The following is a 24,806-nucleotide window of genomic DNA, read 5'->3' as shown; positions in this document are numbered from 1 at the left end:
CCATTGTTCCACATGGAGAAGCTATTCCATGTATCTGATAATTTTTATTGCCCTTCTTTGTTCAGCTATGGAGTTACACAGTTGCAATATACCCTTTTCTGTCTTGTTCTCTACTCCTACTGCTTCTTCCCTTCTCCTCCCACCAAACCTCTAGTTTTGAGTTAGACAGCATTTCAAGATGGATTTTTTCCCTCAGAAGATGCATGAGTTAGCTATTGAAATTTAAATGAGATCTATTATGTAATTCATCAGGGATTAGTCAATGACAGCTTCAGTCCCATTGATTTCTGTTTATACCATTAAAACCGCAAAACTACCACATCTTATGAGACGTTACAAGCAAGTGCTGCTTCATAAGCAAATTTATATCAGAATTGGTTGTCTAATCGTGTTATTACACTAGAGGGTTATATGAGCTGCATGATGTATCCATGCTTGAAGATGTTCCCTGTTTTCTTAAGCAAGTGTATTTTCAATTAGCTGTTTTTTGGATGCGATGCCACCACATCTGAGCAGCTGCAAGTTTCCTATAGCTAAGAAAAAAAAGATGAGAGTAAAAAAATATCCTTGAGATCATTCTGGCTAACTCCTCTGGTACACAGGTTGGAATTCCCATTGTATTACAATGACATAAGAATTGAGTGAGGACAGTGTCCAAATTAAGAGTAACAATAATCTCGTAACTGCTAGGAATAAGGAAGAAGTGAAACTCTGGCAGTACTGCCAAACAGTGACACACTAAAACTGCTTAGAAGGACTCAAAGGTGAGCTTGTGCTTCCGGATCTGTAGAAGCGAATCTGATCAGGAACTCAGAAAATGAATGTGTTTATAGAAGAAGAGCTTTCATTTACATAGCTGTAATTGGAAATGTTGTAAAGATTCATGATGCAGTTCAGTCATCCTCAAAGGAGACACTTGTTTACTATAAGCTGCAGGAGAAGACTCTCATCTTTTACAAAGAAATGCAATTAAGTATTTTTCTTTATGTCAAAGACCTGCATGAAATCAGAGGTATTAATAACCTGATAATTAAAAGCTGATTTTTTTAACATCTGCTATTAAATGAATGAAAACACAGTGATAAAAAAAGAAAATTATCTTAAAAGTCCATATAATCTGAAATGTGATCTGTATTCCTACAGATCTATGTTGGTATAGATCCCACTACAGCCAAGTGACTGAAGGTACCTGTAATCGTACGAATCCTCAACAGGAGAACGTCGTGCAGCCCAAAGTTGTGCTCCTTTGGACTGAAGCCACGCACCTTACACCCGGGAGAGTTTGCTCACACCAAATCGTTTTGCACATGAGAGCCCATCCGCGGGGGCGATCCAGGTACAGATTAGAGAGTCTGGAGAACAGGCGAAACATAGAACATCGCAGTTCAGAAACTGTTGGACTCGCCTTTCTGTTAACAGTCCTTGTCAAAATCCACGAGTGATTTTTGCCTTACAGGCCTTTAGATTTAGAGTGGCATATCTTAAAATAGCCCTCAGCAAATGCTGGAAGCGGTGTACCGGCTCTGTCAGCGGAAGGTCTTATGACAGATTCGCAGGTGCCGTGGGGCGCCTTTATTTGAGGGGGGCTGTGGTCCCTCACAGCACGCCTTGAGCAGCACCCGACTGCCGCTGGGCTCTGCCTGGGTGATTTGACCATGACACCTTGGCCTCGTCCACGCCAGGCAGGCTTTCAGCCCCATCCAAGCCGCCTGTTCGGAACCGGGGATACCCAAAACCGGCAGCTGCAAGCGGTGTAGGAGGGAGGGAGGGAGAGGGCCCCACCGACCCTGCGGCTTGCGGTGCCTGCCTCCGCCTCCGCCTCGGCCCGGCCGCCAAACCCCCGCGGAAACACCCGGGCAGCCCCTCACGGCGACGGCGGGGCGGGGCGCGCCGGGCCAGGCCAAGCCCCGCCGGCACCGCCCGGGCGGGGCGGGGCGTTCCTGGGCGCCGCTTCCGCCTGGGTCGGGGCCCGGCGCAGCAGCGGCGGCAGTGGCGTTGCGGCGGGGGGGGTTGGCAGCATGCTGAGCCCGCGGGAGCGCGGTGGGGACCTGGCCCGCTTCTACACGGTGACGGAGCCGCGGCGGCACCCCCGCGGGCACACCGTCTACAAGGTCACGGCGCGGGTGAGTCAGCGCCCGGCCGGGCCCCGGCCACCGGCCTCCGGTATCGGCCTCCTCCGTGCCGGCTGCCCGGGGCGCCGCGGGCCGCCCCGCCCAGCCCAGCCCCTCGCCTGCTCGGGACCCCCGCGCCCGGCCTGCCCCTTAGTTCGGTCCTTAAAGCCGCCGCTACCCGCGGAATGGAGCCTGCGGCTGGGCTGCCCGTGGGGATCCTGGCGGCCCTGCGCGGATCAGGCGGGTGGCGACGTGGAATCCCCCCCCCCCCCTTCCTCTCAGGGACACGGGTGGGAGGGAGGGGAGGCTCGGACACGGCGGCGTCTCCTGAGCTGAGCCTCGGTCCCCTCCTGCAAACTTGTAGCTTCACTAACGTCGTAATTGACCCAAACGCGCTTTGCAATTAACTGTCAATTTCTTTCCTGTTCCTTGCAGGGGTACCAGAATAGCTTAAAACCAAACAACTCTGCCTTTCTTTCTTTTTCCCCCTCTTCTCCCCAAAATCCTTCGGATAGGTCGAATTGCTCTGTCTTCCCACTTGCCCCACAGCGCAGTCAGCTCCGGAGGAAAAATGAGGGAACAGCGTATGTAGGTACAGCACGCCTACGCTGGAAGTGCAGAGCTGTTTGCATTGAATATTTATACAGCTACTTTCTTAAGGGCTGTGTGTGCCTAGAGTTCAACCCTGTTTGGGCAGAAGAGGGTCTGGATGAATAAGAGAGGCCTAGTAGGAGAAGAAGGAAAACTGAAGCGAATAACCATATTGTAAGAGCTGTCTTGGTGCTAGTTTTTCTGAAAGCTCCTTCTGTTCCCCCAGGGTTATGCCTTGCTTTCTTTTCTCCTCCATTTTCCTATTTTAGCCAAAAAGGGAGGGGGGGGTAAGTAAATACATGGAAATAGGTGCATGAGGAGTGGAAGTTCAGGTCACAAGGGATATGGGATATATTGAAAGCATCAGAAAGTGTCACAGAGTTTACTTAAATGACCTGTGATCTTGTAGTTACTGCAGCTGTAGACATTCTGCCTGTGACAGCAACATATGTTTATATGCACCTTTCCCTTAACTCAAAGAATACAGCGTTCTTTATGTGTATATATACTGTAGTGCTCAGGTTGTTTGACTATGATCACTTTGTGTGACTTGTGAAATTAAAAATATTTAAAAAATGTAAAAATATATGTATACAAGTCCACCAAACACAAATATGGGATGTGTTGGAAACATTCTTTTTAGTCCAATAAAGTGTAGTGTTTGTTGGGGGGGGGGGGGGGGAGAGTTGTTTTTCCCAATGATGTTTTAATCTGAAATGCCTTTCCTGAGATAGAGGCAAGGAGGAAGACTATGGCATCACATCTTTCTGCAGTAGCTCATGATGGGCTAAGTGTCTTGTGTGTGTTTTAAAAAGTTGTGTCACTGCAATAGGGAGCAATAGGAGTGAGCCAAGACTTCAGCTTATTTTACTCTGGTGACTTTGTTCTTACTGGCTGAAGCCAGTTAAAGTGCTGTGTGATATTTTTGTTTATGCAGAATTGTCCAAGAGCAAGTTGTAGCTAAGTAGTGAGGAATGTTACTCTTTCTCCATGTCCCATAAGTTGTAGGCAAGCAGGTGCTTTTCCAAGCGAGGTGGCATGGAATCAGGCTATGTGCTGACTGCGCGTGATGTAGTAGGGAGCAAGGAGCTGATCAGACTGTGAGCTGTCCAAATTAAACTGAGCTGATCAGGGATCATTAGCTCTTCAGCATGTTTTGCTATCTAAAATCCTCAAAAGTGAAAAAACATTTCTCTTTTTATGCAGCAAAGGATGCTTTGGATACACAAATGTGGAAGTATTTATAAACAACTTTTGTTTCAGTAGGGCTCTATCTGGTGATCTGTTAAGTAGTACTTGAAGTGAGGATTTGGCGAGTTAGATGCTCAAAAAACTGATTTAAAAATAATTCAATGTATGTATCTGTTACCCTCTCTTTTTCTGTCTTCCTATGCCTCTCTGCTGCTCCTGCAGTGATCTGGCTCCGTGGTTGATATCACAGCACTACAGCTGTATTTGTTGATCTGATGCTCAGCAACTTTGGGGGACCGCCAGGAAAAAAGTGAGGTGGATCCTTTCATTGTGTTGAATACCCTTCTGGATGAGATCTAGGGTGCTCAGTACGTCCTAATGGAGATTTCTGGTTCCTTTCAGTGGTGTATGAGTGAATCTTTTATGAAATGAAGTTAAAGGAACTCTCTGTTTTGGTATGATGATAGATTAATAATCATGGATGAGAAAGCACTTGTTTAATGTGTCTTAAACATCTGACCCAAAGGCACAACTACCCATGCAGTCTCTTCTGAGTGCTAAGGTGGTCTATCCTTATTGCAGCTTTTTGTTAAAGGTTTTGTTGTATAGCAGAGAATATATCTTTTATTTACTTGTAAATTGTGAAATAATTCTAAGTGCAGACAAGATTAAATGAATATTGCCTTTTTTATATCTATTTTCAAAGGCTAAAGAACAGAAAGAGATATCAGCAAGTTGCGATACGAAGTGTTCTTTAATGATATCTGAAAATATAGGCCACTGATAAAAGTTCAGATAATTTAGAAGATTACAATTATTCATTATAATTAAAATTCTAATGAATTATGTTGGATATCTGCAGGTCAGACAAGGAACAGGATAGTCTGAAATACTTTGTTTGATGGTGAGGATTCTTGTAGGATCTATCTCTGTTTTCCGAGCCTAACGCAGTAATTATGCATTGCTTAGCTCATTGGTGGGTATCCTAATGATATTTTTAAAAATAGATTAAAGTTGCTTGCATTACAGATTTGCAGAAGGAGCTGACGGCATTGATCCTCATGGGAGGATTAAAAAAGTGCACTGAAAATTTTGGCTATTGGATCATCTTTGCCAAGTCTCCAGGTTGATTATAGGTTGGATTGAAGGGGCAGACCTCTTCTGAGGTTGACCTTCAGAAAAGGATGTGAAGAACAAAATAGGACGACACATAAATTATTACGTACTGACTTAAAGTTGGCATGGCTGGAAGATATAGAAGGCAATGTAACATTAGAACAAGCGTGAAACAGGGCCTCTGGGTTTTATTCCAGGTTCTTACTAACTGGCTGGGTAATTACTCATCTCTCTGGGTCTCCTTCTGCCCATCTGGTAACTTACCTAGCTGCCAAAACTGTTGCAAGGCTTTAACTAAAGGTGAACTGCAAAGCAAAGCAGTTGGTGTGTGCCCTTTGGTGTTCTTCTGTGATGTGTAGCCATGCCTATGATATCTTCTTCCCCCAGCTCTACAGGCTCCTTACATCAAGTGCGCCAGCTATTAGAAAAGAAGGTTAGAAATGTTTCACCAATTGTACATGTGAACTGCCTGGTAGTGAGTGAAGGAGCAACAGCCATCAGGGTTAAAATTTGGTAAAGTTGCCAAATGTTAGACTACTCAAGAGTGAGGAAAAGTTGAGGAAGGTTTTATCAATGTAGACTACGCTGGAAGAAGAGGACTTTGATGTACAAGGTGAGAGAAAGAAATTAGACTCGTGAAGGAAAATGTTTTAGGTCTTTTGGGACGTTGCTAGAGAAGGTAACATTTCTCTTTTCTGTCTTGTCTCCTCCAAAATACGGGAAAGATTACAGTGGCTGGGCTGTGTCGTAAACTGATATTACGAAACCTGGGAGGCTTTGGCAAGGAGTCTGCAAAAAATGCAAGGGAGGAAGGGAGCTTGTTTGTGGGAAGTCTGAGGGGTATGTTATTGTCACTTAGCAAGAGGAAAGTGTAGATTCAGTGACTTCCATGCTAGAGCAACAGCTGCGTGGCGCTTGCGGTACAGCGGGATGGTGTTTTAGTCTCTGGGGTGCAAGTGGCATGGTCTTGTGCTTGCATCACCTGTTCACAGCATTAATTATTCTGGGGTGTGTCAGTGTGTGGATAGTCTCAGTTTGGATTGAGAATGCCCTATTTTGCTTTAGCTAACAATAGGCTAATTATTTTGTTAAACAGCTTTGGATGAGTTATAATGAAGAATATACTGACTTGCACAAGATAATTGCAGTTATGAATTAAAGATGTCTTTATTTGATCTGTTTGTTTGTGTGGATATGCTCTGACTGCTGTTTATAAGACCAATACAGAACTTGGATTACAAAGGCTTTTACGATCAATATTTATTTAAAGAAAAAAATCCTGACAAAATACAGGCTTCTTTGTGGTGGGTAGCTAAGCCTCGTTTTCACTGCAATTTTCCTCTGAACAAAGTCATTTATAATTAATTAGGCAAAGAGTGTTTAAGGAGAAACAAATACACAAGAATAGAGTCAGACGTGTGTGCGCATTGATGGCTGTAAGTAAAGTGGAAATACTATCTTGGTAAATGCAAAGCCTCATGTTCACAGTGAGGTTGTGTGCAGCTTATGTTAAGCCAAGTAGCCTTAATTAGCTCCGCTTATTGGGAGTAATGTGGCCCTAATATGAATTAATAGGAAGAGACTGGAAAGATGATGGGGGATGTGCTCTGCGTAGCTTTGTTTTGTGAGCTGCCTTCTGTGCCATTTTGGCCAGTATGTACGTCTTTATTTATAATAACACCGACTGACTCTGCTGCTAAAATACCTCACTGTGTTGTATTTGGATATTAGACTTCTCTAATACTAAATGAAAGCATTTCTGAGTGCAGAGGAACGTGCAACTGTTTGCCTTTTTCCAGATTTTTCTCTTCAGCAACAAATCGTCATATGTTACCTTTTAACTTCCAAACTGAAAATCCAAGCGCTTATATGTTCTTTTTGTTTTGTTTTGCTTTTCAGATTGTTTCAAGAAAAAATCCAGAGGATGTCCAGGAGGTAACAGTTTAAGCTTGTGCAAATGTCTTTGTGTATCACACTATGCCTTTTGAAGCATCTTTGAAATAATCTAGCAATTTCTGTGTTTTGTCATTGTAATTGAGCAAACAGTTTTTTGTATGTTTCCATTTGTCTTTAACTTTCCTAGTTGAAAACAGTAGCTAGAGTAACATGTTGCAATTCTGCCCTCAGCCTCAGTGATGGAATCGTGAGTTGAAACAAAGTCTTAGGGAGTAAAATGTCTTTTGATGACAAAACTGCTTTGATAACTTTGCAAGCTCTTTTCTTAGGGCCGGAATTGGCAAATTGATAGTTACTTAACTCCTACTGGTAAAATTAGAGATCAGTCCACAATCCAAGTCTTAGGTCTCAGCTGTAGGTACTCTTTTCCTCTTTAACCAATACTTCACTGAAAAGCCTACATCATTACTGTCTATTAGTGAAGAGAGAAAATGGAGGAGCGTAGGAGTAGTTGAGAGAGATTAGACTGCGGGTCATATATTATGTCTCTCTGAGGCTCCTTAAGTATTTTCCAGTGATATACTTTGATAAAATTGCTTAAAATTGCTTGCCCTTTGCCTCTTCCAAAAAGGCTCTAAATAAGAGTCTGCTGTATTCTTGTGCCTCTTTAATGCCTTGAAAGACTATCAGGAGCCATTGTATTGAGACAACAAAATACACCACGTGTGTGTTGTGTTAATTTTTAATTTTATTTTAGATTAAAAAACTTCTTTTTCGCTCTCGATTTCTTCTTGACTGATGATATTGACACTGTTATACTACGTACATGCAAAATCTTCCTTCAAACGCACACCCTTATGGCTTTTCAGACATTGTGTAATATATGCATATGTTCAATTTCTGGTGCAGTCTCTTACTACAGTTGAGGAGAACCTGGATAGTTGATGAAAGAAGAGCCCATAAATGAATTCATTGCATCTCTGTGTGGTCAAACATGAGTTACTGATTAGTGGCTTGGCAGAGGTGAGAATTGGCTAATACACCTACCACCCCTTTGTTGCATCCTTCTTTGAAATCTTCAGAATCAGACAAACATGAGCATTCATGCTTTTTGCATTTTTTTAATCTCTATAAGATTAAAATAGCCTATCAGAATTGGAGATGATCATGGATCTAGTTTTAGAACTGCATTACTGTAGTTTGTAGCTTGATGTTCACCTTTTCCAGGGAGACTCCTGAATTGAACCTATTCATGAGCACATTCTGCCATTACCTTAATCTTCATTTGTGGGAAAAACACTTTATAGCAGCTGTTGATGAGCCATTCATCAGAAAAATATATTGTAAGTGTCTTTCAGCTAGAGTATTGCATGAATACACGTTAAGTAGTTTTGAAACAATAGCAAAACCATTGCTTTGGTCGTTGCTTTGATGTGTGGCCTGTAGGTTAGTCATACAGGATTCCACAAACTCTAGTCCACAAGAAGACATAAATGAGCTGTGAACTTGTTGATGGCTGCCTTTTTCTGCCCTTAATTGTATGAAATTAATTATTTTGCATGTGATAGCATGTTAGGTGTGATGTGATTCTGTTACAAGCAAGCATCTAGAAGTACCTAGTTATGAAAATGAACGTCCTAGATAGTAGTTGCCATGAGGGTGAATTGTAGTCAGAAAACTGCATATGTTGGGAGCTTTTCTGTTATACTGGCTTCCTATGATAGAGAAAGAGTTGTGGGCAGCCTTTGAAAGAAAAAGAATATGTTCCTGACCTGTTCCCACTGAAAATAAATTTACCTCGTTTTTCCAGAATGCTCAATTAGAAATTCAATAGACAAAATTTTGTGCAAACAACCACCCTGTTGCTTTATGATCTGTGTCATGCAAACCCCTTTCTGCACCTATATAGGACCACTTAGCTGTGCCAGCCTACTCATTCAGAAGTCTCTTAACGTCACCGCTGTGATGTTAATAGATCTGTTACATTAGTACAACTGTACATAAGGCTGTGTACTGTGACCTCAACTCTACTTGCCAGCTTTCTGTCACCTCTTTTAACTGCCCTTTGGGATACAAGCCTTTAATACAGCATCTCTCCCACTGCAGCCAATTATAATTCAAGATAATCCCAGCTGTTGTTGCTGGGGCAGGAAAGAAGATAACCTTGTAAGGGCTTTCTTCTCAAAAGGATGAAAGAAGTGAAGTTGTGTGTGGAGGAGTTAATAGATGCAGAAATGCTAGCAGACTTTAATTTCTTTGCTTCTGGGAATTGATGGTGGCAACATGGCATGTGAGGCTATTGTAACTAGGGTAGTCTTGTGGGTTTTTCTTTTCTCTTACTCAATCACGGAGGAGAAAGGGTTGTCCGTTGTGGAACAGATGAGTTGCATGAGTTAATAGAGATCTACTGGCTCTAACTGTGACAAGCACCTTATCGCATTACAAGTCAAACATATGTTTTATCATATACTTGCTGTGCTTCGTTGGGCCTCAAAGTAGAATGACCTGGATGAAGGGATAGAGTGTACCCTCAGCAAGCTTGCTGATGACACAAAACTGGGAGGAGTGGCTGACACACCAGAAGGCTGTGCTGCCATACAGCATGACCTGGACAGGCTGGAGAGTTGGGCAGAGAGAAACCTTATGAAATTCAACAAGGGCAAGTGTAGGGTACTGCACCTGGGGAGGAATAACCCCATGCATCAGTACAGGTTGGGGGCTGACCTCCTGGAGAGCAGCTCTGTGGAAAGAGACCTGGGATTCCTGGTAGACAACAGGATGACCATGAGCCAGCAATGTGCCCTGGTGGCCAAGAAGGTGAATGGCATCCTGGGGTGCATCAAGAAGAGTGTGGCCAACAGGTCGAGGGAGGTCATCCTCCCCCTCTACTCTGCCCTGGTGAGGCCACATCTGGAGTACTGTGTCCAGTTCTGGGTTCCCCAGTTCAAGAAAGACAGGGATCTGCTGGAGAGGGTCCAGCAAAGGGCTACAAAGATGATTACAGTATCACAGTATCACAGTATCACAGTATGCTAGGGATTGGAAGGGACCTCAAAAGATCATCTAGTCCAATCCCCCTGTCGGAGCAGGAACACCTGCTTAGGTGATTAGGGGGTTAGAACATTCTTATGAGGAAAGACTGAGGGACTTGGGTCTTTTTAGTCTAGAGAAAAGAAGACTGAGGGGGGATCTTATTAATGCTTACAATTACTTAAAGGGAGGGTGCCAGGGGGATGGGAACAGTCTTTTTTTCAGTGGTGCCCAGTGATAGGACAAGAGGTAACAGGCACAAACTTGAACATAGGAAGTTCCATCTTAACATGAGGAGGAACTTCTTTACCTTGAGGGTGGCAGAGCATTGGAACAGGCTGCCCAGAGAGCTTGTGGAGTCTCCCACTCTGGAGACATTCAAAACCTGCCTGGACACTGTCCTGTGCAACCTGCTGTAGGTGACCCTGCTCTGGCGGGGGGGGTTGGACTAGATGATCTCCAGAGGTCCCTCCCAACCCTGACCATTCTGTGATTCTGTAATACATCCTTCCTCCAAATCTGATTTCTAAGCAGTACTTTACAGTGGGAACTTTGCTAACTTTGCTGAGCCGCATGCGTGCAAAGGCATGATTTCCGTGAGCTTGTGAAAGGTTTTAGGATGACCTTTACTGCTTTTGCTATGCAAGCTACTTTATTTATTTTTAAATGTTTATATTTATTTTTTCTCTCTTGGCTGTTGGGAGATCACTTGCAACAGTAAAAAATGATACGTTTTTAGTGGAATGGAATCTTGTGCTCTTATTTTGTGGCAGCTTTTCACATTGTCTCCAAGTACTGACAATACAGGAACTTCACGTTTCAAGACTTCACCATCTTAAGCAATTTTCATGTTCCATGTGCACACTGCTCAAGAAGTGCTAATCATCCACTGTCTGGATATTGGATTACATGGAAGTAAAGAATTGAAAAATTATTGTTTCTGATAGCAAAATGACTAGTTGGCCTTCTTGAGATCTAATCTTCCCTTGTCTGTTGAACTGCACCAAGTACTAGTTGTAACTGAGTCCTGGAAATGTGTGCGCAATAGGTGGGGCTGAATAGGGACTCCCAGTTTCAGTATAGCTAAGTTTATAAGGTGGATAGAGTGTTGCCATATTAAAGCTTTGCATATCTGCTGTTAACAGTCCTGTTACCTTATAACTGCATTGTTCTGTAGGTAGGACTTGCAACGTGCATCTGCTGAAACTTAGAAGACCTCTGACCTTAGTGTTTAAAAAAAACAAACAAAACCCCCTCAAAAACTCCAACAAAACAACAACAAAAAACCTCCCTCTAAAATTAAACCTTTTACTTAGCTCTAGATCTAGTTTGCTTGAAAAAGTAGTTTTTCAATTATGATCGCTCATGAGAAGGCAACCTGTTAAATCAGTCAGAAATATTTGGAATCTTTTGAATTGTGGTTAGTTGTATTAAGCTAATTGAGACATCTGACTGATGGAACACTGGAATCAACCGCTGAATGCATTGCAGTCTCTCTTTTTCTTTTTCCCTGTTCTACTTTAATCACTTTACATTAGTGTTGAGGTTTATTATGATGGCTTAGTGAGTCTGACCAAAATGAAGCCAAGATATAGAAAGTCAAAATTAATTTTTTTCATCCTGACAGCAAACCTGTTAGCAATCAAGTTTAAGTTTTGTTGCTCAGTTCTTTCCCTGGCCTGATTTTCCTGTTGGGTTCTCCTCCTTCCTTGAATGGAAAGAATAAAAGAATGGGATGGAAGAAGGATAAGGTAGATACTTGGCTGAGTGATGACTGCTTCTTTTTGGAAAGGATGGATCAGGAAAAGCTGGTGTAATGAACCAGTGCTCTCCCTGCATTCCTGAAGCTGGAGATTTTGTCTAGATTACAAAATAAGCATATTCAATTTTTGATCAGGGTTATTGGTAATAAACCATTTAAAATGAGGGCTTGCATTTACACCCGATCAGCACTTTATATAAACAGGACTACAAATTAGCTCATAATTTGGATACTTAATGTGCTGTCTTTAAGAATCCCTTACTTGTTTTGATTTCTCTTCCCTTGTTTTCTCTTTTGCTGTTGTGTGTCTCTTCCCCATACCTGCAGCTGTGCCAAGCAGAGCATGCTATTGAGCATTGGATAGTGCAACACTACTATTCAGCATTTTTTCTTCTCTTACTGGTTCCCTGTGTAGCTCTGGACCTCAGTGTGACTGAAACCATTCTGCCTTTGCCCTCTCTGATTCCTTCTTTCAGCCTTTACTTAATACTTTTCTCTATGAACTGTAGTTTTGTGAGCCAAAATGGGGGTTGGGGACAGATAATGAACATTTTTTTTTTTAATGATGGTTACAGTCAGCAGTTCAGATTGTATATTTTTGTTAAACATATTTGCTGAAGGTAGTGGTTTGATTTGCTTAAATAAATGTATTTGTAGTGTGATGCAATGCAAACAGTGAACCTCACTAATACTTCTCTCCCCTTTCTCTGCTTCAGATAGTTGTTTGGAAGAGATACAGTGACTTTAAGAAACTCCACAAAGATCTCTGGCAAATTCATAAAAATCTATGCAGACATACAGAACTCTTCCCACCTTTTGCCAAAGCGATAGTATTTGGTAAGCATAATTTCTTCCTGACTTGCTGAAATTCTTTGATAACTCAGTATTTATAAATGCATCTTGTTTTGCAGCTGTGTGTAACTCTTTTCCCTGTGCTTTTACTATTCAACTTTTTGGTTTGTTGTGTCTTAGTTGTAGGTGTGCTGATATCATAGCTTGATACTTTTATTTATTTTTTTAACAGGGGTAGTTATGTCCTTGCTTCCATGTTAGAGATATTAGTTCAAATATTTATTGATTTATATCTTCTGTATCTTTACAACATACATTCCTTTGTTTTCAGGAGCATAAAGTCTGTATTAGCTTTGTGAACAGCACTTGAATGATGAACAAAGGCTTACATATATGAGCTATCTGTGATTTTTAGTGATGAGATATAGTACAATATCAAGTGGTTGTTGCAGAAAAGAATTTTTTATTTTAGGAATTTGATTGTAATTATCAATTTTATATAGCTGGGCTTTTGAGATCAGTTTTACATATAGTGGTAAATGATGTGGATTCTGGGCCTTTTTTGATGTGGTTTTTGGTTCTGAAGGCGTGGTTGCAGTGTTTCTTTGTGTCCAGGATTTCTTTGGTGTTTTTTTTTTTTTTCACGTGGGTATACTGTACAATTTTCTGCGGGTTTTTAAGTGTCCAGCATGTTTGGCTTTTTTTGGCATGCGTCTACCACTTGTTTTTTGAGTGTTTCTAAGGCATTTCTACAGTGTTGCTGACAGTCCAAAATGTGTTTGCTGCTTTTTGGTGTGCATCTACCATGTGCTCTTTTTTTTTTGCTGTGGTTTTTGGCAGGCTTTGCGGTTTCTAAGGTGTTTTTGGAGTTACTAAGGCATTTCCATGGTGTTTACAAGTTGTTTAAGAGTGGTGTGGTGTTTTTTCTTTTTTTTTTTTTAAGCACCCAGCCTGTGGTGTGTGGTTTTGTCTGTGTGTTGTTTTTTTTTTTTTTTTTTTTTTTAATGTACCTTGTGTGATTTTGAGCATCTAGCATGTTTGGTATTTTTTGGCAAATATCTACTATCTGCTCCCTTTTTTGACAAGGTTTCTAGTGTGAATTCTGTGCTTTTTTTCGCGTGGTTTTTGGCTCACAAGTTGTTGCTGCAGCATTTGTGTTTCTTTAGTGTTGAGCATTTTTTGGGTGTAGCTTTATTTCATGTATATATTGCATGATTTTCAGCAGGTTTTTAAGCATTTTTCAGCATTTTTTAAAGTGTCCAGTAGGTTTGATGTTTTTTGGCATTCATCTACAGCTGCTTTGTGAGTGTTCCTGAGGCGTTTCTAAGGCGTTGCTAACTGCAGAATGGGTTTGGTGCTGTGTTTTAGCGGTTGTTTTTGTGTTTTAGGTGTCAGACATGTTTTTTTTTTTTTTTTTGGCATGAATCTACAACATGCTCTTTTTTGATATGCTTTTCGGCAAGCTTTTTAGTTTCTAAGGTGTTTTTGGGAGGCTTTTCAGTTTGTGAGGTATTTTTGGGGTTACTAAGGCATTTCCGTGGAGTTTACAAGTTGGTGTTGTGTGGTGGTTGTGTTGTTTGTTTTTGGTTTTTTTTTTTTTGTTTTTTTTTTTTTTTTAAGCGTCCAGCCTGTGTTTATGGTTTTCTGCATGGATCTTGCATGGTGTTTAGTGTCCAACATGTTCAGCATTTTTTGGTGTGCATCTACCATGTGCTCTCTTTTTTAGCAAGGTTTCTGGTGTGGATTTGGGGCATTTTTAGGTGTGGTTTTGGTTCTTAGAACATAGTCACAGTGTTATTTCTCTCCAGGATTTCTTTGGTGTGGTTTTTTCTTTTTTTTCTTTCCCATATACTGCATGATTTTCAGTGGGTTTTCAAGAGTTATTCAGCTTTTTTTTGTGTGTCCAGTATCTTTCGGTGTTTTTTTGGCATGCATCTACCATGTGCAATTACTGGGCATTTTAACATGTTTTTAAACTTCAGCATGTGTTTGGAAATTTTATTGGCATGAGTCTATCATGTGCTCTTTTTTGATGTGGGTTTTGGAAGGCTTTTCAGTTTCTAAGCTGGTTTTGGGCTGGCTTGTCAGTGTCTAAGGTGTTTTGGGCTTATTAAGGCATTTCCATGGTGTTTACAAGTTGTTGTCATGTGGTGTGGTTTTTGGTGGTGTGTTTTTTGTTGTTGTTGTTGTTGTTTTGGGGATTTTTTTGTATGTTTTCTTTTAGAATGCAGTCTGTGTTTGTGGGTTTTGTATGTACCGTGCATCCAGCCTGTTTGGCATTTTTTTGAATGCATCTACAATGTGCTCTTTTTTCGGCAAGGTGTGGATTTTGCATGTTTCTTTGGTGTGGGTTTTGGTTCCTAAAGCATTGCCACTGTATGTTTGGCATTGCTGCAGTGGTGTCTTGAGTGTCCAGCACGTTTGGTATTTTTTGGCATGCATCTCTTATGTGTTTGTTTTTTTTTTTGCCAAGGATTTTGGCATGGATTTTGCACCTTTATTTGGAAAGTCTTTTTTCATTTCTGAGGTGTTGCTGCAGTGGTGTTTTCCATTACCGTAGTGTTTTTAAGATGTTTTAGTGTATTTTTAAACATAAAGCACACTTATGGCATTTTTTTGGTGTGCATCTAGGGCAGATGTGCTTTTAAGTGTGGTTAGCACCCAGCATGAGTTTGGCTTTTTTTTTTATCCTGCTGCCATGTGCTTTTTTGTGTTTGTTTTTTTTTTTTTTTTTTCCTATGTTGTTTTAGCAATTTTACTGTTCAGTATGTTTGGCATTTTTTTGGCATGCATGTAGTGCATGCTTTCGTGTATATTTGCATGTATTTCCCATGCGTTGTGCCTGTTTTCTATGTTTATTGTCATGTGTGTTTTTGCACTTTTTTCCCATGTGTTGTGCACATTTTAGAATCCAGCCAGTGTTTGGTGTGTTTTGTCATGCATCTAGTGCGATTTCTTGCAGATGTTTTTTGTGTAGCAGTTCTAGCAGCATTAGGCATGCATCTAGTGCATATTTTTCCACATTTTTCCTGGGTATTGCCCATTAGCATGTTTTAGCATCCAGTGTTTGTTTTGCGTATTTTGACATACATCTATTGCATGCTTTTACGTGTTTTTTTCCCTGTGTCATGGTTTTAGCATATTTTAGCATTCAGTATGCTTTTGGTGGTTTTGGTATGCGTTGACTACATGCTACATATGGAAAAATGTGCAAAACCATTTTTAGCATTTTTGCATGTGTTTAGCATAAGCTTTCTTTTGCACTTTTGTGCACCCTAGCATTTTGGTTTTTGTTTGGTTTTTTTCCTTCTTTTTTTTTTTTGTGTGGTTTTTTTTTTTTGTTTGGTAGATTTTTATTTATTTTTGGTATTGTGCTTTTTTGGTGTGAGTTTTTTTTGGCATTTAATATTACTTTGGGATAGTCAAGTTCTACACACCATCCGCTGGGGATGAAACTGCCAGCAAGGTGCCAGATAGTCTGCGAAAAAAACAAGTACTGAATTATGTTGTTCTTTCCCCCAAAGTCCTCTAGTTCTGTTAGTGGTTGTCCTGATAATGTATCATGATGCTGATGAGCTGGAAAATGTGACAGTGACGAATGTTTCAGTGGCTCTGTTCAAACATGTATTTTATTTATTTATTTATTTATTTTTTAGTTCAGCTTCCTAAGAAAATAAGGCTTATGTAATTGTGCTGTCAGAAAGTCAAACCTCTTACTCATGTGGCTAATATCAGCTAAATTTGAGAGGGAAGAGGGTTGCAAATGTAATTATATTTCTGCAAAGCCTATGAAACAGCAGCTGAGAAGAAGAGTGTGTGTGCTGTGGTGCTACCAAGGGCCAGGCAGGCTCTGCTCATACCTGGGAGTTGGCAGCTGCCTGGGCAATCGGTGAACGCGCGCTGGTCAGCCAGGCAGTGCTGGTCCTGACACGTCCAGTCCAGTGCCCAGTGGAACTATTGAGAAGATGTGGATGAGGAAAATTAGTTTGGGTTTGATGGTGGAATAGATCAGGGAGAGAAAGATCCCTGGGAAACCAGGAAAAATATCTTACAGAGTTACTTACTTGCAAAAGTTACCTGTTTCTGGCCTTGTTCCGCGCTTACTTCTTTGCAATTGATTTTTTGTTTCATTATAACAGTGTTCATGCTATTTTATGGATTCATTTAACTGGCCTATGCTGCTGTGCTTTACTGGGGGAAGTTGTTTTTTCATGATGTCCTATTTAGCTTGGAATGAAGCAAAAGCCCTAATGCACCACCAGTGTTGCTCTGAAGACATTGGAAGCTTGATGAGCAGTTTAATAGAGCCTGATTTCAGTGTTACCACTCAACATGGTAGCACTGCCTTTGCCGCCTTTCTGCTTGCTTGTTGTTCGCTCTTTTGTACGGCTGCTAAAGTTTGTATGGTTGAAAGGGCAGGGTGGACAAGTCTCAGAACCGATCCAGCTGAATATTAGCCCAATGGAGTCTTTCCTTTCCTTTCATGGAAAAATAACCCCCAAAAGCTTTGTTTGTGATCTTGTGAGTATGTGTGTGTCTTTCTAGTTTTATTTTCTTTTTTCTGGTACCACATGGGCAGGAGCTATTTACTTGAAGAATTTCTGGAAAGAATCCGGCTTTGATACTTTCTTCTGGGATTATTTTTTTTTGCTTGCTCTGAGTATAAATGAATTCTGCTTCTGTATTCAATGTTTCTTTTGTCCTCTTCAAAGATTAATGCCACAGAGCTGTCACAGGTGGTTCTTATTTTTGTGGTCATGCTGTTATAGCAATACTGTTTCTTGAACTTGTCTTCCCAGTCCTTTTTTTCCCTCTGTATAGCTGTTGCAATATCTGTTCCATTCTCCTCCAATTATTACTGTTAACCTCTGCCCTTTTCCTTTTGTAAACTTGTAACTATTTCAACAACAAAGTGATGTTGATATGAAAAGCTAAAATAAGTTGTGTGTGATTGTGAAGAACGTGAGTTTAAGGTAGCAATCCAAGGGTTCTTTCTCCTGAGAAGCAAAGCTCTCAGGTGAACTGTGGGATTGTTTTTAAAATATGTTTTTTCTAATTGAAATGTCTTGGGTGCTGGGTAAGGGAAGGGGAAGGATCATATGTTCTGGTAAATGAGCTGCTTCTCAGCTCTGCTTACCTCTTGAATCTAGGAGAAGATGAAACTGTCTGCATGGAGCTACTTCAGAGGAAATCTTCAGTGCCTGGTAGCAGAGCTTTACCATCTCCCCTACACTCTGTCTCCTCCATAAGGGGCACCTTGGAATTGATGACCTGTTTGGGAGATTTTAGCAATACTTCGTTTACTATCTGCTCATATTGTGCATTGCTCTTGAGAATGTGTGAAGAATGCTCAGCTCCTTACAGGATTTGGGCTGTAATCAAGGCTGACACTGACTGGCATATTGTCAAATTGTGCATGTATCATTTATTGTTATATAACACTGGACATCCGTTAGCGTCTCTTGGCTAATCAAGAGTGTTGCCTCACATATTCTTATGATGTGAGGGTGAAGGATTCTTGTCGTAGCTGCCAGCTTTCATCATCCGAGTGGATTGCAGAAGACGGGACTAGGGACAATTGAGAATAGGAAGTTTGAAGATTTGCTATGTTCTCCTGAAGCGTTGGAATGACTTTCATAGGCTCAGGGAGTTGTCTCCAGAAGGTTGCTTTTGTCTTGTGTAGTTTTTTTTTTCTTTTTTTTTTTCATGGTGGTTATTATTGCAGAATAAACGTGTAGTTATTTCTAAAACTGTCAATCCGTGCGTCTCTTCCAGGGCGATTTGATGAAACTGTGATTGAAGAAAGAAGGCAATGTGCTGAAGATTTGTTGCAGTTTTCTGCTAACATCCCTGCTCTCTACAACAGCAAACAGCTTGAAGAGTTTTTTAAGGTTTGTTAGTATTTGCAGAAGTGTTTGCTTCTTATTGATAAGAAAAAAGTCTAGTGCTGATTCTGCTTTACTTTATAAACTGCGGAGTGACAGTGAGCTGATCTGACATACTTTGTGAAGTGACTGGGAGTTTTCCAGTCACTCTAGAAATGTGGCTTTAAAAAAAAAAACACAACACGCCACACCTCTACAAGGTGGAAAGTTTTGCAGGAACTTCAGGTGAAGAGATTCGGAATTTTTGTTTATTGAATGGTGAGCAAAACCTGTGATGTTAAATCCAGGTGTTCATCAGGGCAGTAATAAAAATATTGTCACTGTTTCTATATTTTATGTAGATGTTTATAGTTTCAAATCAAAGGAAGAAAGGCTGTCTAGATAGTTTTCTTATGGCCTGTTACGGGTTCAGGTCTGTGACAACAGGTTAGGTGTATAACTAGTCAAATGTGCTGCATGTACAGTGTTTTGAGAACCATGCTCCAAAACATAGTTTAGGACAATATGTTGATACACACTTCCTCTTTATTACATCTGAAGCAGCTTGTTTTCATTAGTTCCTTCAAATCTCTTTATTTTCAGTAGCTTAGTTACCTTATTCCAACATTCTAAAAACACGTAAGCATAAATTTACATGTAAATATAACAGTAACTCCCTGGAATTAAGGGAATGCTCATCTGGCTGAAATGCGACTCAAGTGTATGAATGTGTTAAGTATATTTTAATGATATATATGCATAAGCAAAATTACAGCAAAGCAGAAAAATTCTAACTTGTTTTTATGATGCAGTTATTGCAGAGCCCTTTAAAAATCTTAACATAATTTTCTTTAAGCTCTGGTGGCAGCAATGAATGGGAGACTGAGTTAGATTATTTTACTTGTCAGTTTATTTGCATTTGCACTTTTTCAGTTCTTTGGAAATATTTCTGTTCTGTGGTTTTGTGTATTTGTTCAGAGCTCTGTTCCTCTCCTATGCTTAACAAAAGTATTAATTTTAGCCTTCCAATGGACCTTTTCCGGCTTTGTAAGACAATGAATCAATCTAGAAAGGCGTTAATTTTTATAAGAACAAGTAGGTCCACAAGGGGAGTTATGCAAGTGTAATGATTTAGGGTTGTTTACTAGCTGATGTTGTGTGATGTTTTGCTGTAAGAAAGCCTTAGGTTTTGATCAGTCACTGACTCATCTAGTGTCTTTCAGCTCTGCTCACGGGTGGTTTTTTTCCTTTTCAGATTTTTGTCTAGATAGCCATGGAGAGATAGACTTGGACAATGAAGTCTTAGAAACAACCAAAGGGAGTGCTGTGTATATCTCTATACTATAGACTCCAGAAAAATGGGCTGGCTAGTGTCAAAATGCGCCGGGCTAGTTGAAGGCATATTAGCAACCCCAATTTGTAATACTGCCTTGGAAATGGTGCAGTTTCTAATTAAGTTGCTTAGAAAGTGTGCACCTGAGATGTGAAGCAGAAATTTAAAAAAAAAAAACAACCAAAACATTTAGGTGGTTTCTTGTGCAATTAATTGTTCCTGTTGTTACTTACCTCTAATTCCTTCCAAGCTTGGGAGGAAGTAATGTCCTTCTTATACACTGGCCCTGGCCTTATCTTTCCTGTTTGTCCAGTCTTGACTACGACTGAACTCAAGATAGTAGGTCATTGGTGGGACATTATTCTGATGGACAAATGCTCCTGTGTGAGGGATCTGCTGAGCTCGGGAACACCACTGAAGGGTACAGACCGTATGTACCACAAGAGAGCAGGAGCATCGCTGTTCTTTCCCTGTTAAACTCTGGGATTTGCAGGCGGACCTGCTGCAGCCTGTATGGTTCAGGACTCTTGTTACTCACCACAGAAGCTGCAGTAGGCTAACTGTTTAGATACCTAGACAGTTTGTGGCAACCAAACATGGCCTAACCAAAAGCCCTTGTTTAATTTTGCAGGCTTATATAGTTTAATTAAATGCATTAACTCTAAAGTAATGGAGCATTCACTGGGTAGGAGATTTAATTTTGACTATGACTGCTATATAATGAGACTTTCCATAGAGTGCAGCTGCTGAATAATTCCTTTCCCTCTTTCTTTTCAGGGTGGAGAGGTACATGATGGGTCTGAACTGATTGGTCCTGTTGAGCCCCTGTCTGACTCTCTTACTGACAACCTGTCTGACTGCAGCTCTGAAGGTTTGCTTTCTTTTCTTGTGTAACCTTATAATGTGCTCTGTTTTATAGCAGCGCATAAATTACAAGAGCATTGGCATCCAGTTTCTATTTGTTTGTTATGACAGAAATGCCGGAACTGGGATGAACAAAAGAGAATTTGGGCTCAACACTTCACTACTGGAAGTTTGCTTTGAACACGAAGTTTTCTGAGAGTTTCTCTAGTCCATTCTAGAAGTTCTAGTGCTCTGTTGCTCAAAAAGAACTGCTTTTGGTGCTAACTGAACTGAACCGTCTGGTTTAAATGTACATAATCCTGCCTGCTTCCAAAAGGTTGGGCAAACAGTGTGGTAGAGTTCACTACTAATCATGACCCAAGCTTCAAGCTGTAAAAATTTGCAAAGAACTTAAAAATCTTTTTGAGGTTGATCAATAAATACAAAGGTGGCTGTCTGGATTTGCCTAGAGCATGAAAAATAGGTCCAAGATTTGAACTGCCTCATTTACTTCAGAGGGTTCTCATTCAACTCTTCATGCTCTGGATGTGACCATGCTTTCAGCGCCTAGTAGAATCCAGAAGAGAGTTGTTATCATACTTTAAAAGTTTAAGTATGTCTTCTGGACTGAGCATGGGAGCGATGAATGTTAAGGTCTACTGCAAGGCTCAGGGAGATGAGCAAGTTGTTTAAGTCTCTTGCAAAAAAAAAAATGCCAGCATTTCTTCTTTTCCTGAGAAGAACTCCATATTCTTGAAAGGCAGAGAGGTTATGTATTAGAGCCAGCGTGAGCAATGTTCAATTCAAAACTGAAAATCCCTCCCTTAACTTGCTAATGTTTTCTGGTTGTGCTAAGCCAATGGAGGATGTGTCCCTTTTCTGAAGATTGAATTTCCTTAGCACAATGTAAAAGGCACACCTGGATGACTTGGATACCATAGGCAGAGTAATTTTAGTGGCACTTCATTTGCACTCAGTAATACTATGGCTGTAAGGTAGGGTCAGTCAGCCCAAATAAATACTGTGCTAAGGCTTCTTGCCAGCCTCTGGAGGCTGAGCTAGCTTAAGCATCTCTGTGTATAATCATCTGCCAAGTACCAAGCAATCTTTTAGATATTTATGTATTTCTGAGTTATGTTTGGTCCTTGTGACTTCTAAGAAATTATTTTCCAACCCTTCAGATTTTCCTTTGAAATTGTTTTATGCTCATGTATAAATACACTTTCTTATACAAACACTTATTAGGCTTATTTGGGAGGGTTTTTTTTCCTTAACTAATTTCCTCAGGTCTCTCTTTCTGGCATAGAAGTTGCTGTGGTAAAACTCCTTGAATAACAAGAACTGCATGTGTTTTCTAATAGTGCTTTGTTTGTTTATTTTTGTGTGAGGTTGTATGACTTGCCACTAGGATATCTCAGTGTCAATAACTTTGTGCTTAGTTATATAATACATTCTATATGTGCAGTGAGCTTTGCATTTTTTTTTTGTAGTACCTTCTATGATGTTAATGAACTAATGACCCCAGAATATTTCATTCTGTGAAGGGAAAGGCATAGAGGTGTTTAATTATAGAGGGTAGTTATCATAAATACTGGTGATTAGTTTTAAAGGAGCACTATTTCTGTGAAATTTAACATTCCAGATTCTAACAATGCACCCATTTTACATTGTACCTTATAAAAGAAAAAGTCCTTAATGTGAACCTTTCTATTCTTTATTCAGAAGGGCCTCATCTTTAGAAGAAAAATGCTTCCTTCATGCAGGATAAAATATTGAAAAGAAAAAAAAATGCTGTAAAGTAGAAAAATACTTTGATACCCTTCTTCTGAATTGGCTGGAGTGCTTTTAGGGGTTACTTGCAATAACTGTGAGCACAGGATTTCCAGATGCCAAATGTGACTTCTGTGGAGTTACGTTTTCTAAAAACCTATGTGTTTTATACATATTTTCTTATGTTTGAAAACGAATTTTGGGCGGGGGAGAGACTAGGGAGAGAAGGAAACGTCTGCCTTTAAGGCCTCTAGATGGCAGTGGCAATACTGTGAGTCTCTGAGTCGTCTCCCTGCCTCTGCTCGGGCCACCCTGCCTGCATCTAGTTTTTCCCAGTCTGAGTATCGCGGTTAGCTGTGACTAGTTCACTGTGTTAGTTTTTGTGAGCAGTGGAGGGCCTCCACGCGGGCACTGCTCCTTCAAGCTGTTGTACTGAGAAGCATCAAACCCATTCCTTAACAGGTGCTGGTGTTTGCTTATAAGGGTGGGTTGTGTTTTCTCATTTTTTTCTGTTCTTTTCAGACAAAGTCCATTTTGCAGAAGGGGTGCACGCTAATGGTAGAAGATGCAAATTGACAGTAATAGAAATGTATTTGTACCAAAATAAGTGATAAGTATCTTGGTTGTAAAAGAAATTGCACAAGGCAGAGACAAGTACAGGAATTAGTGTTCAGTTTCAGCATCACTACGCTCATCTAATATTCCTGACAAACAGTCACTCTGTCTTCCTCTCTGGGTAAATGGAATAGTGTTCAAATGTCCAACTTCCTCTCCAAAAGTCTTTCTATACCAGTTACCAAATTCTTTAGAGAAATTCACTGGGAAGTTCATCTTTTTCTTTCGTTCTCTGCCCCTCCCTCCCCCCCTTTTGTTTTACTGTGTTCACATTACACATTATCTTCCCAGAAATAAGCATACACAGTTCAGATTTTTCCTGCCCCTTGGGCTGATTGAAAGCCCCGTGACTGTGTTTGTGTGGTGCCAGACCTGGGCTCTAAACCTGACCTTAAGCAAAATTTATTAGCTCAGGCTCTGTGCCATGCTAGCTGTGTTCATACAGCTTCTCGTCAACTTGGCTGCAAAAGAAGAGCAAACGTGGTTTTGTTTGGACTGTAGAGAGTGGAACTTGGGTCTGTCTGAAATCCAGTGTATGGTGGTGATCTAATTCATCTAGTCTGAGTGGCCAGCACGCCCTTCCTGCAAAGCACCAGCTTCTTCATTCATTCTATCTGCACTCTTTGTCTGTTAGTCAGCTCTGCTTCTGCCTATACGTTCCCTAGCTAGCAATTTCTCTTAACCCAGCAGAATAACTTGACTCCTCTAAATGTTATGTTATAAATTCTCAGTCCTCTGCACCCAAATTTGACCTTGCTTGTCCCTAAATTGGGCAGGTGAACCACCCAATTAATGAATCTTCTGTCTTCCTCCAACTGTTCTGTTGTGAGGCGGCCATCTCTCTTGCAGGACTTGGGGCTGCACAGGCAGTTTACTTCTCTGCATGGGACTTTGCTTTATGTCCCTCCCCTGAAAACATCAGGAACGTTGTCTTCTGCGCACTCTGTCCCCTCCTCTCAAGTAGTCTTGTGTCACTAAATATCATTGTCCCTTGCTTTTCAGACAAAGAATGGCTGGTAATCTGTTCTCCTTCGTGTCTTTTTCCTCTCACTCACATTAAAGGAACTGCTAGCTTTTAGAAAAGCAATATTTCTACAGTGCCTTCTTACTCCTCTTCCATAAATTGTAGACTCCATCTAACTCCAGAGTTGCAAAATCAAAAAGAAAGTTTGAGTGAGTTGCTTTTGAGTCAGCTCCTTGCCACATACTTTTTGAAGATAAGTCAGAGTACTTTACCGGATAATGTGGATAAACTCTTGACTGTCAGTAATACAGAAGAAAACAGACACCAGGTCTTAGCTCAGAATTTACTTTCTCTGTGTATACAAACAGCTAAATGTCTTGACCTTGTTGCCTGTTTTATTGCCTCGGTGGGTACATGTGCCAAGGTGATAAAACAAACTGCTACTTGATATCCAGGTGGCACTGCCAAATTCATGGCTCGCTCCATATGTCTCATGCAGGGTACTATTCTGGAATGACATTTTGAGACTGAAAGCTGGCTTTTTTTTTCCTTGGTGTGTAGGTCCCAGCTTTGAAGGCTCTCCTGTTTTAAGTCTCCTTAGCTGTAAATCATCAGAGCAGTGAGATAGGGATTAAAGTGCTGCTGCTGCTGAAATTAGGTGAGTTGGAGTGCTGAGGTTTGAATTAGCCCCCTCCCTCCCCCCAAGCAAGCACCTTTGTTTTGTTTTTTAACCTCGGAGGCAATGAGAAATGGCAAATCTAATATCACTTTCACTATTTTAATGGTGTGTTATCAAATGGATATCTCTGACAGCTGGTCAAAGAGTGGTTTCATATTATGTACTTTTACCTGTAGTAAGGTCATGCCCTTTCATTTTGATGGCAAGTGAACATCTAATCTGTTGTACAAAAGGATGTCAGAAACATTT

General features: G+C 40.7%; 1 protein-coding gene across 1 annotated transcript in view; it reads left to right on the top strand.

Moving 5' to 3' along the window:
• Positions 1 to 1,935: 1,935 nt before the first annotated feature.
• RPS6KC1 (ribosomal protein S6 kinase C1) overlaps positions 1,936 to 24,806 on the top strand; it is an 89,192-nt gene continuing 66,321 nt past the window's right edge. Inside the window, exons 1-5 of the mRNA XM_082480347.1 lie at positions 1,936 to 2,123; positions 6,909 to 6,944; positions 12,414 to 12,534; positions 18,265 to 18,380; positions 20,464 to 20,557. Coding sequence (XP_082336473.1) covers positions 2,019 to 2,123; positions 6,909 to 6,944; positions 12,414 to 12,534; positions 18,265 to 18,380; positions 20,464 to 20,557 — 472 coding nt within the window. The 5' untranslated portion in view covers positions 1,936 to 2,018. The remainder of the gene's footprint in view (positions 2,124 to 6,908; positions 6,945 to 12,413; positions 12,535 to 18,264; positions 18,381 to 20,463; positions 20,558 to 24,806) is intronic.

Source organism: Vanellus vanellus, assembly GCF_965231255.1.
Source record: "Vanellus vanellus genome assembly, chromosome: 3".
NCBI lineage: Eukaryota > Metazoa > Chordata > Aves > Charadriiformes > Charadriidae > Vanellus > Vanellus vanellus.
Note: the sequence above shows the minus strand (reverse complement) of the source record. Positions and strands in the feature narration are given on the sequence as shown.